Source organism: Gadus chalcogrammus, chromosome 15, assembly GCF_026213295.1.
Source record: "Gadus chalcogrammus isolate NIFS_2021 chromosome 15, NIFS_Gcha_1.0, whole genome shotgun sequence".
Classification (NCBI taxonomy): domain Eukaryota; kingdom Metazoa; phylum Chordata; class Actinopteri; order Gadiformes; family Gadidae; genus Gadus; species Gadus chalcogrammus.
Genome location: NC_079426.1, coordinates 6,575,390 through 6,588,654, shown reverse-complemented (window position 1 = coordinate 6,588,654; position 13,265 = coordinate 6,575,390). Strand labels below are relative to the sequence as shown.

At 47.3% G+C, this 13,265-nt stretch overlaps 1 protein-coding gene across 1 annotated transcript in view; it reads right to left on the bottom strand.

The window, feature by feature from the left end:
• Window positions 1–9,343, bottom strand: part of LOC130404704 (phospholipid phosphatase 4-like) — a 37,986-nt gene extending 28,643 nt beyond the window's left edge. The window contains exon 1 of the mRNA XM_056609576.1: window positions 9,103–9,343. Within this exon, the coding sequence (XP_056465551.1) occupies window positions 9,103–9,191 (89 nt within the window). The 5' untranslated portion in view covers window positions 9,192–9,343. The remainder of the gene's footprint in view (window positions 1–9,102) is intronic.
• Window positions 9,344–13,265: the final 3,922 nt, after the last annotated feature.

Here is a 13,265-nt window from a genome sequence, read left to right as displayed (position 1 = left end):
CATAAACAGATCCATGCTTACGGACATGCATGGACAAAAACCTTTTGACTCTATAATGTTGAATCCATCATAAATATGGATGTGGATTTGTGGATGTTGTCTCCGTAGAACCATTCTCCACTCTATTGAGGGTCATTTTGAGGTCGATTATATTTCTTGGCTGTAGAATCTACTGCAGAAAGAGTTTATTTTGGCCTCTGTCTGTTTGGCTGTTTGTCTTCAGCGGTGCCATGTTTCCTACCACCACACGGATCATCTAGTTTTGCCAAAGCCGCGTGTGCGAAATAAATATATTTTTGTTTCCGATTTCAACTTTTCTGTATAAAAATAACCCTATCTTGGTCACAAGGTTTTTCTTTCGCTATGCATTAGAATTTGACTGAAGAGGATTAGAATTTTCAATCTGGGGGAGAAGGCGAGGTATCGATTTTTTCCCTGAGCCCGGACAGTGGTGGATGTTCACTTATCCATGAATTCAGAGACAATTCACCCGTTTTCTCTAGGGGTTTTGCTGTTGGCAGAGGGTGAAGAGGAGCCTGGTTCTGGCTGCAATAACTACACCAGTGGACCATACAAAGGAGCAATAAAGATCAGGGTTTCGTCTCACAAACACACATACATGCATGCATTTATGCACGCACACACACATGCTCAAACGTACGCACAAACCCATGCACACACAGACCAACACACACACACACACACGCTCACACAAACACACTGACTTATACAAAAACAAACAGGCTGGCACACAGGCTGGGTCCGACACACACACAAACACTCTCTGACAGACACAGACACACACGCACACTTTAATGTCGGCATCAGAATGAGGGATGGGCCTTTCATCTGGGCATCTCCTCACCTGCCCCGGTGAAGATAAGAGAAGCACTAAATAAACACAGATGAATAAAACATTAGAGAGAAAATGAGAATGAGAATGAGAACGAGGAGGAGGAGGAGCAGGAGGAGGAGAACGATGGGGGGAGCAATGACATAAATAAAGTGAGGCAGCGAGCTGGACCCGGTGGTCCAACAATAGACGTGGGTACTGGCAGGCGAGGCGCGGCGGTCTATCCACTCCGGGGTACGGGGACGCTGGTGTTCAGCAGAGTGTCTTTCCAGCCGTAGCCCGCGACAACGGCGATGTGGTGTTGTGTCAGAGGCAGGCAGTGAGCCCCCCGACACCAGCTTCCCTCCCCTCCAATGTGCCTGCTCGGCTCCGGACCTTTATCTGAACACTGCAGGCTTGTCTCCTCACAGCCACTTCCTTTTTGGATTATGGAACATTTTAATTGGAACTATTTTTTTCAATAATGCTATTGCAATATATTAGTGGTACAGGCGGGGCAAGGAAATCATGGAATTGGAAAACGGTTGGAAGTGAAAGTCTCGATCGGTACAGAGAGCGTCTGATTTCAGATGAAACGAAGTGATTCAGGGCAACATGATGAACATACGGAGTAAACACGGAAAACACTCAACAAATAGGGCTTTCATGTCGAGGAGTAGACAACCGTAGGACACGATGTCCCTTTCGCAGTCAATCAGCTCGAACAAAGGGGCCAGCTTGGGCTTGAACACAAAGTCGGCGTGCAGTGATACAACAGATAAATTAGAAGAAGAAGAAAGACAGAAAAACACCAGATCTATGGAGGCTAGGGACAATGCAAGGCCAGGGATCTGAGACATATGGTAAAATAAGGGAATTGGTTTGTTGTGTGTGTGTGTCTGGGACGTCTTTGTGTGTATGTGTATGTGTGTGTGTCTGTGTTCATGTGTGTATGTGTGTGTATGTGTGTGTGTGTGTGTGTGTATGTGTGAGTGTGTGTAGGTGTGCGTGTAGGTGTGTGTGTATATGTATGTGTATGTGCACGTGTTTGTGCAGGTGTGCGTGCGTGTGTACGTGCGTACCTGCGTGTGTGTGTGTGTGTGCTTGCGCATGCCTGTGTGTGTGCGTGCGTGCCTGCCTGCGTGTGTGTGTGCGACAGCAGGGTGCTGCTGATGCGACACCTCCAGGGATTGCCATGCCAGTGCTGCTGGCGTGCTGCTGGTTCCCCGAAGGATCAGCATTGTCAGAGAAACCTTGGACCAAGGATGGACCCCCCTCCCTCCTCTCCCCCTCTTTCCGCTCCCCATTGTGTGATTCTATTTTCTCCTCGCCCCGCTTGGCTTCTCCCTCCTCCGTCTCTTTCATTCTAATTAAAACGTGTGCCGTCCGTCCCTCTCGTCTGTCCGTCCAGTCCCTCTAGCTCGTCAGTAGGCCCACTCCCATTACAACGGGCACCAATGGGGCTCCGCAGATTTCAATAGCTGTCCAAATACGGCGACGATCTCGTCCAACTAACGTCTCCCTCCTCTTGTCTCTCGTTCCTTTAAACGCACTCGACGGAGCTGTCATGTACGCTTTGACAGGGAGAATGTGATGCGCAGCCGCACTCACATTGAAGACTAATTGACACGGTCTGTTCAGATCAGGCGTTGTATTCCCATCCCCATTACCCAGTGCTTTGCGGTGCGGTTCTCTGTTTTCATTAGGGATTATTCGGTCCATGACTACAATTATATTCCCTCGGATTGCCTCCTGCCATACTTCCAGCAGGTCTGCCTACACATGTCCCTGAGACCTCCCAGTGGCTCACCAAATGGTCAACACCCAAATGGTTAATAAGACATCAAGTAGGCCTATTCCGACCTGACCCAGAGATCACATTGATAATGAACCCTTGTTTTCTTGCTGCAAGTCAACAGCAGGGAATGAAAGGAAGTCCAAGGTTATCAAATAAAAGAAAATGGAGGATCACCCAAAGGAATTGCTCATTAATATTCATGGACTGAGATGGACGGTATGGTACACATGACACAATTTCATCAGTAAACACACAACTTTCTGCGACAGAGAAAGTCTTGGACAGACCCGAACCAAAATACACCTTTATAGATTTATGAGCCGAACAACTCGCTCATAAGTGACAAGTCTACAGTTTGTCATTAGCCTAACATCGCCAGACCATTGCAAATTACAAATTTTCCAGCTCCTCCTAGCTGAGTGTTGATGTGTCCCTGAGCAAGACACTTAACCCTAACTGCTCCTGGCGAGCTGGCTGTCGCCTTGCATGGTTGACTCTGCCGTCGGTGTGCAAATGTGTTTATTAACCGATGTAAGGCGCTTTGGATAAAAGCGTCTGCTAAATGCCAGCAGCTGTTCTGGTTGTCTATGAAAATGACTTGAAGGCGCTGCCATAGGGCACTCCTCTGTTCAGCCATTGTGACAAACTCACCCCTTAATAGATAGAGGGTTGTGATTGGCCCGACCCGGGCAGGTCTGCTGGGAACCTGTCTGAATGGAGGGGGGCCAGACCCATATGCCAGAGCAAATAAAAGATAAGTTTGCAGGTCTCCATGCCCAAGACCTCCCTGAGCTTGTGTGGGGAATGGCTGGTTTAACCTGTGCACATTGATTGCATAATGCACAACAGATGTCAGAAGAGTCCAATCAGTCTGACTCAGGCCAGCCGAGGCTACTTAACCAGCCATCCTCCACACACGCTCCAAGTTCTCAGCTCTCCAGGTGATCTTCTTTGTGTTCAGGGGGAAGAATGACATGTGTTGAATCCTGATTTGCGGGCTCTGCCTCCCCTGCATCAAGTATGCATGCGAGTTCTTTCCTTTGTTTTGACATCTCTCCCACGATCAAAGTGTCTCCTCTACTACAAACACCCCCTTTATATTCCGTCAGGACGGCCAGGGGAAATTCATAAAGACACTTGTACAACGGCCCCATCTGTCTTTGTAAAGGTACAGCAATTTAACAATACAACGGTGAAGAATAGATAAAAAACCAATGACGCCTCACATAGGAAACGGCTTGGCTCTAACAACGTCGCTGTCTAATTGTCTTTATTTTTTCTATTGTCCTATTTCTCTATTTTCTATCTGTCCTTTACATCTATCCCTTCCTGCTTCAGGGATATGCCTTTATGCTAAAGACATTTCCATCGAATGTTTTCTACTGGTATCTTATGATTTTTAAGTTGATGTTAGTACATGTTTAGCATCTATGATTTCCTCTGCGTTACATGGATTTAATTTATAATAATTAGTGAAATGAAGTGCTAGACCTGATAACAATATTCCTCTTTTCAGTCAGTTTTACCATAGTAGTAATCTGAGACTCTGAGTCATCATGTGAAATGTTGGATTTCATTGTCATATTAAAAGAAGCGAGTGGCTCGTTCTGCAGCTCAGGAATCGACTTTAGCTTGCGGTTTATCTGCACTGTTTATCTGCAAGTCAACACATAGGGGACCATACAAACACTTAGTGTGTCACACAGTCACCCAGTCAGCACATTTCGTACTACAACTTACCCACCGTACATCCTACGCTTTCAAGAAGCCGAATATCCTCAAGTGAAGCAACTGTAAGGCAGAAGAGGGAAAATCCTGCATATTACTTTGCTCACAATAGATCCTGCCCCAGTCCCATAACACCCATAGGTTGGTAAAGCAGACAATGGTCAAAAAGTAATAAAAGGCCAGGATCTGCATACCACAGCAACAAAATTGCCCACTGGCTTTGGTTCAAAGTACATTTGGACTACAATCGAAGCCTTGTGCATCCGGAAGCCATCACTATGATGCAAGATTCTTAGTAATCACTGCAGTGGACTTCCATGCACTACAACCTTTATTAAAATAATCCCTAATGTACCAAGTAATCATCGTGGTGACGTTTTCAGATAACCAAAGCAACATGCCGTCTCTTTCTCTTTCCACCAATGCTTGATACCTCCAGCACTGAAGTTTCCTACCCGCACATAATTAAGAAGGAGCTGAAAAACATGCTCGTATTTTTGTCTTTAATAAGGGATGGCGGATGAGAACAGGAAACAGGAATAGGCCAGCATTACACTTTAAGGGGGGACACGGGGGATACATACGTACCCAAAACAGCCGAGGAAGTAATGACTTTCTGGAGCAAACGGAAATACCAGGCTGATGATCCTCTTGTCGTATGCAAAGCAGCTAAATGGCAACCCTAATACACGTTGTTGTCGGGGGGGGGTTCAATTTCCTCACTGTTTGTGCCTCTGACGGTTGGAAATGTCACCGAGCCATTTCCATTTAGAGTGCACTTTAGTTTTCCTCCAGAGCACCCAAGGTCCTGCGAGTGCCAGGGCACTGGCTTGGCTGTGAGAGGAGTGAGGTGCAGTCAGACAGACATGATGCTGCTCGGTCAGACCTGATTCCTGTACTCAGTCCGTGGCCCGTGGCCCGGCTTCAGTATATGAATACGAAGCACGGGATCAGACTTGTAAGTCTGCTAAACCAGCGGCAGTGAGCTGGGGGGGGGGGATAATCCCTACTTAGTGGACTGTCATCTTGAATATGATTTGAGCATAATGCTATCATCTTTGATACAGACGGATGTGTATTTTACGATCTGTGTCAGTGGTTAACTTCGCCTCGCTCTGTCTTTCGTCTTTCTTTCAATGTCAAAGATAATACAAATCGGGTGTGGAATGATTACCATTTGGTTCTGGTTAGAAATCACCGTTTTCCATCCATACTTCCAATCTCCGAGGATCATTTGAAACATGCAGAGAGAGAACTGCCTTGAGGTGGATAATTACAATGCGATCGCAGAAACCAGAAGAAAGAGATTGCAATGTGAGAGCATACCTCATTAACTACATCTTGGATGCAACAACAAGCACAGCACCATGGGAAGCTTTAATCACTTCCCTCTGACCTCTCTGATACACTGCATGTTTTATGCATTCACGGTGTAAGGGAAGGTACGTGATGAAATGAGAGCACCGGTTATTTATTTTCAACACTACGTATAATTGAATATCGAGGAGAGAAAGGTAGCCAGTTGAACAAATGGAGCAGGTACAGCGAGAGCCTTGAGACACTGGGCCATTAGGAAGATGACGTCTTTTCTACCAAGGACCGAGTTCTTACTCATCTATCCCTCCAAAACTAATAGAAATCCAGTAGCTTTTACCATTTGTATGAAGACGTCCTTTCTAACAAGAAAGCACTGCAAAGTACATCCATGCGCTAGCATTTTGCCCTTTGCATTAATTATGATTGTCGTTGCTACCAAGTTAGGAACACAAAATACATCTATGCAACCATCTATCCATCCATCTTATAAAAGTACAGCAGCCTTTTCCCATTTGCACTATGATTGTCGTTACAACCAATTAAGGACCGCAAACTACATCCATTCACTCCTCCATCCAGCTTTCTCAAATAAAATTACAGCAGTCTATTTTCCATTCGCACGATGACATACTTTCTACCAAGAAAGCACTTCAAAATACATCGAACCATCCATCTGGAAAACAAATACAGCTGTCTTTTTCTTTGGCACGTGAACCAGAAAAAGGACAAAAGGGTTTGCGTCTGCCATTGCACTGGGAATTCCAGCACACAATTCCATCACTAGCGCTTTTCCAATAACCTTCAAATAGACTTCAAGTCCTTCACTTGACCCCACTCATGTCGGCATCGGGCCCCGGCTTTTCAGGTCAGTGGGGACTCGTGTACGGCTCGGGCCCCTAGCGCCCTGGCAAACGACCAGGGCCAGGGTTTCATTCAATGCGTCAATTAACGGCTGGCTTACAGGAAACCCATCTTCACCCAGCTTACGGACTGCCGTCACAGCGCTAAGCCTCATACGCTTCATACGCTTGTGCCTTGCGCAAAACATTTGCATTTACATTTAGGGCATTTAGCAGAAGCTTTTATCCAAAGCGAACGGTTCATACGCAGATTCACTCACTGTCGGCGGAGTCAACCATGCAAGGCGACAGCCAGTTCATCTGGAGCCTTTAGGGTGAGGTGCCCTGCTCAGAGACACCTCCACACTATATCTAGGGGGAGCAGGGGATCGAAATCGTAAGTCAACCTGCTCTACCTCCTGAGCTCAGCCGACCCAAAAGTAGATATAGATATAGAATCTGTACGGTCTCGAATGGTGTAATATCAACCCATATTAAGTAGCATTACTGTGTGTGTGTGTGTGTGTGTGTGTGTGTGTGTGTGTGTGTGTGTGTGTGTGTGTGTGTGTGTGTGTGTGTGTGTGTGTGTGTGTGTGTGTGTGTGTGTGTGTGTGTGTGCGTGCGCGCGTGCGTGCGTGCGTGCGTGTGTGTGTGTTTGTGTCTGTGTGCTCACATGTATGTGTGTGCGTGTGTTCTTTCTGCCAGTCGTATTTTCTTTTCTTTGCTCCTCATTGGATCATCACATGGTAACAAACCGTAATCAAGCTCTTCACTCCATTCGGTGGGAGCAAGGGGAAATTCCTGCATTATTCATTTAACGAGACGCGCTCCGAACAGGGGTGGGCCCCTCGCCGCGAGAGAGAGAGCGAGAGGAGGCTCCTGGCGGGTTTCCGTTTACAATAGTATTTATTAGACGGCGCCGGAAGAGTGCGCAGCGCTGAAACTCAATTCATTACGGTAATCAAGGACCTGCAGAGCCAGGGCTGAACTCAGCCGCCACGCAATGAGACGCTGTCGGCTGTCTTGATGCACGCTGCCTGCCCCCCCCCCCCCCCTCCCTCCCAGGCACGCACAAAACCAAACGCATAAAACACACACACTCTCATTCACAGCTGACAACGGGCTTGGCCGGTACACGATACTGGAGAGTGTGAGTATGTAAGGTGTACACTCAATGAATTAACGGAGTGAAATAACAACAACAACGTGTTACCTTTGGATACGATCCATTTTAAAAGAGACTGTTCATTTGATAAAATTATGGATCATTTTTACACAACATATTCACGTCTAATGGATGATATGTTTGCTGGCGTTACAAAAATGCAAGGCAGCATCATTTCCTCTTTAATAAAAACCTTGGTGCTCAAGTATTATATAAGGAGGAAAATTATATCTAAAATTTTCCACATTTTGATTCACAGTCTAATTGTTTGAGACAATTACGATTATAAAAAATGTCTTTCACCAGTTCATAATCATCGCAAACTAATCAGTAACGGCAATAAACAAAAAAACACAATCATTGTGTAAAACCTCCCTGGTTTACATACTGAAACACATAAACCGTGCATCGGTGGGCTCTGCTGCTTACACTGGCTGTGATCCATTAAAGTGGACAACACACACGCAGCGTAGCCCAAGGACAGTGCAGCCAAGGTAAGGAACCCTCCCTCTGCAGGTGGGGGGGAGCTGGAGGCTCACTGAGCTGCTGCCTGACATCAGACCCATGAGAGCAGGGCTGGGAGGGCGTACACTGCATCTGATATCACGGTGCTGTCAGATACATCTCCCATGTTATGGTGATGAGCACTCCAGGTTTAAGGTTGCGTATAAAGAACCGTGTGCAAGAAAGAAATATGAAATATAAGTTTCAAGAAGCTTCTGAATATTTTTCAGGTCAGGTATCCATATTTTTTGTCCATAAACCGATCTCTCTCTCTCTCTCTCTCTCTCTCTCTCTCTCTCTCTCTCTCTCTCTCTCTCTCGCTCTCTCTCGCTCGCTCTCTCTCTCTCTCTCTCTCTCTCTCTCTCTCTCTCTCTCTCTCTCTCTCAGGCACACACACACACACACACACACACACACACACACACACACACACACACACACACACACACACACACACACACACACACACACACACACACACACACACACACACACACACACACACACACAACATGGGTCGTTCTAAACATGCAGTCCTTCCACACAGAATAACACAGTTGTACTATTACTCCTTCGAAATGGAATACAATCAAAGTTGTCCATGTGATTGCTAATTCAACTCATTAACGATGCGTTTGGCGGCCTCTAGGTGGAGTCATAGTTTCATTTTTTTTCCCTAACCCTATTGATTATCATCTAATGGCAGTGCCTGATGGAGATTTACATCAGGTGTAGGCTGTAATCACATTACAGGCTGGGCGTGAGGCAGACCTGCCATCAAACCGCAACGTCTGGCATGGTCACAAGGCACCGGCTGCCTTCAAAGTCTCACTATCTCTGTCTGCACAACGGAGCAGCGCCTCCGCCTAACACCGTTCAGTATGAACTCCATCGGGAAACTACACTTAAGATTACTTACACAAAAACTCCGAAAAGAAGAACGCGGATGCCGATCTCCAGAGCCAAGGCGCGGATGTTTTTCCTCCGGTCGGGCGGGGACATGTTCATGTTGGTTCAGACACTCCTGCAGGAGTCAGACAAAAATAAAGGAAAACAGGAGACTAGTTGATCTACTGAACACTACTGGTCCGGTTATAATCCACAAGTGAGCGCTCGGTAGTTGAGAGGCGCTCCCCCTCTCGTCGCATGCCTTGCACCTCCTCCTCCTCCTGCGCCGTGAGGAACGAGGAGTTGTTCTCCCGAGTCTCCGGTGTCCCTCCGTCCGTCCGCACGGTCCGTGACGTGAGGATGCGCTGCTGGCGACAGCCTCTTATTATTGGAAAATACACACAGAGCTGCCCTCGGTCCGGTAGGGGTGCACGACGCACGCAACCAACAAACACCCTTGCGTACTATTGTTTGGGAGAAATAGGCTTGGGTTATGGCTGGCTAGAGCAGCACAATGTTGAATAGTATGAACACATTAAAGGGATGCTGCCTGAGCCTCACCAAGTCAGCCAGCGACTACACCTGATTTACACTTTACGAGCGCTCATCTCTCTCTCTCTCTCTCGCTCTCTCTCTCTCTCTCTCTCTCTCTCTCTCTCTCTCGCTCTCGCTCACTTTCTCTCTCCCTCTCCCTGTCTCTCTCTCTCCTTTTTCTTGCTATCTCTCTTTCTCTCTCACACCCTCTCTCTCTATCTCTCTCCATTCTCACACTCTCTTCATTCTCACTCTCTCTCTCTCTCTCTCTCTCTCTCTCTCTCTCTCTTTCTCTTTCTCTTTCTCTCTCTCTCTCTCACTCTCTCTCTCACTCTCTCTCTCTCCATTCTCCTACTCTCTCTCTTTATTATCCCGCTGGCTCTCTCTCTCTCTCTCTCTCTCTCTCTCTCTCTCTCTCTCTCTCTCTCTCTCTTTTTCTCTCTCTCTCTCTCTCTCGCACTCTTTCTCTCTTTATTATCCCGCTATCTCTCTCTCCACTTCTCAGGCTCTCTCTCTCTCTCCTCACTCCCTCATTGCATCAGTGCGAAAACAACATCGACCTACGATCAGCCCTAATACGTTTTGAACATCATTGAATTAAATATGAATCGCAACGCAGTAAACCCTCGGGTTAACCATTAGCTGCATGGGGGAACATTGTAACAGTGAAGTAAACAACTAATGAATGTTTACAGCCCGGCCATGAAACGGACAGCCCCGGAGAAGCTCCCCTTGGGCCAGGCTCCCCAAAGAGCAGCGGGGGGCACATCTACCCTGCAGCCACCAGGCGGGCGACACGCTTCAACAGACCCATGGGACTCCGTGCTTTACCGCGGCCCGAGAGTGATTCAGTACCCGGGGAGGCGGGCCCAGGGGGCCGCCAGGTGAAGCCTGACTCTCATAAAGGGAGAAGGGCGGCGCTGGAGACGCCGCGGGGCTCTGAGAACCAGCCGCTCGCTTCACAGCCGCGCATGCATATTTCATGCCCTCTGAAACTGGCTCGCTGAGTTACCTGCTTGTCCAAGGAGTCGGGGAGGGCGGGGAGGCGGGGTTGGTGCATGGGGGAGATGCGTGTGTGTGTGTGTGTGTGTGTGTGTGTGTGTGTGTGTGTGTGTGTGTGTGTGTGTGTGTGTGTGTGTGTGTGTGTGTGTGTGTGAGGGGGAGAGGTGTGTAGGTGTTGGAGGGGGAGATGCATGTGTGTGTGTGAGTGTGGGTTGGCTGGATGTGTGTGTCTGGGTGGGGGAGATGTGTGTGTTTGGGTGGGGGAGAAGTATGTGTGGGTTTGCTGGATGTGTGTGTGTGTGCTTGGGGGAGATGTGTGTGGGTATGGGTGGGGGAGGTGTGTGTGTGTGTGTGTGTGTGTGTGTGTGTGTGTGTGTGTGTGTGTGTGTGTGTGTGTGTGTGTGTGTGTGTGTGTGTGGTGTGTGTCTGCGGAGGAGAAGTGTGTGCGTGTGTAGGGGGGTTGGGGAGATAAGTGTGTGTGTGTGTGTGTGTGTGTGTGTGTGTGTGTGTGTGTGTGTGTGTGTGTGTGTGTGTGTGTGTGTGTGTGTGTGTGTGTGTGTGTGTGTGTCCATTCCTAGCTCTCAAAGGCGTTTCCTTATCATACAGCTTTATTCTGTATGGGTTTTGGTGTATGTGTGGAGGGGGCTGATGTGTGTGTGTGTGTGTGTGTGTGTGTGTGTGTGTGTGTGTGTGTGTGTGTGTGTGTGTGTGTGTGTGTGTGTGTGTGTGTGTGTGTGCTTGTGTGTGCAAACAAGGGTGTGAGTGTGTGTGTCAATAGCTAAATCCCAGGCAGCATCCAACAGCACAACTCTGATTATATTTATGTGTGTGTGTGTGTGTATTTCTGTCGATGCATGTTTGTGTGTGTGAGTGTTTGAGAGAGAGAGAGAAGGTTTAAATGAGTGAAAAACAACCCTGAAAAAGCATCCTGACCCACAAACCTTTTCTAGGTCAGAAGCGTGGCCAGCGGGAGTGGAACCAGCCAGACACTAATGAATACCGCAAGAAGTTCTGTGAGATGATGGAAACAGAGGTTTGAGGACCAAGGCTGTGCGATTGCCGTCCATGTGTGTGATGGGTCCATCCATCACATGACTGTATCAGTATGGAATGTCAGCCACACCAAGCAAGGCAAACACACACGCATGGTCGTGCTGCTGCCCCTTTCCGTGTGATCTGCCTGAGATGTTTACCAGAGTGGGGAACAAAAAGAATGTCAGCACAGAAGCATGAAAAAAGATATGGTGCTCAGACACTCACGGGGTGTGTCTTCAAAGCGGTCGCTGCCATCTCGCAGTGAACCCCTAATGGGAACGCATGCCAACATTAAAGCACTGTTTCTCCTTTGAGTCCACGACCAACCCGCTTTTGGGGCTCGAACGCAGACGACTGTCTGACAAAATAAGAGCCCCATTAGCCGAATGAGGTGGTTACAGTCGCATGATGTCTTCAAACGTTTTACAGATCTCGGCTAATTATACAGATTTCTCTACAGCTACACATCTTTCTCTTCTGTTGAAATATTATTAATAAATATTAGTGCTGTCAGTCAAACGCGTTATTAACGGCGTTAACGCAAACCAATTTTAACGGCGTTAATTTTTTTATCACGCGATCAACGCAATTTATTTTATTTATTGTTGTTTTGGCTCAAAACAAAGAAGCAGTAGCCTGACTGCTATATTCAAGGCAGTATGTTTGTATGTTCATCGTTTAATTGCACTATAGGCTTTTTTTTTGTATCGTCCTGTTTTGATCAGTATATGCCAATGTTGTTATCAATAAAAAAACATTTGCACAAGGCAAGTCGATGCACTTCTCCATTTTGATAAGAGCATTAAAATGAGAAAAATCATTCGGACAAAGAAATCCAGGGATATTTAGCATAGCATAGCGCTTGACAGCACTAATAAATATATATATATATTTATATATTTTTTGATATTTTAATGATGCTCTCATCAAATGGAGATCCCCATTAATTTCCTCCAACCCAAATAAATATCTTCCCATCAGATCCCAGTACCATGGCAACCTTCCCTGGGTGTTCACTGAGAGAGATTCATATTCCCACAGAGAGGGGGGGGGGGGTTGAACTCTGTCTTGATTAGAGATATGGCCACCTGCCAAACGCTCTCCATACTTTCAATCCATTCACATTAAGGCCAAGTAAAATGTCTGTGGTACGTGTGCTTCCCAGAGCTCCTGCACCAGAGTGAGTCACTCTCTTCCATAGGGCGGCGTGTTTATGTGTGTGGGTGTGTGTGTGTATGTTTATCTGTGTGTGTGTCTCTGTGAGAGAGAGTGAGAGAGAGTGCGGGTGCTTGCATGAGGGTCTGTGTCCCTTATATAGAGTGGGGGCTGTATATCGCACAACACTCCCGGTACGCTTCTAAACACACAGACCTTTTATTGGAGAGCATCCCTCATAGTTTGTTTGCGGTTTGCAGTGTAGCCCCCCCGACCCTGGGGGGTCTCCTCTCATTGGGCGCCGGCGCCATACACTTCAGGCTGGAGGAGCCCGACCACAAGTAATGGGTGTTTATGGGGATGCGGTACCCGGAGCCAAGCAGAGCACCACGGCTCTTTGTGGAGCGGCGTGCGTGATGTGCTGTCTCTGTTCTAATTATCTTTGTGACGTCCTCCATCATTCAATCG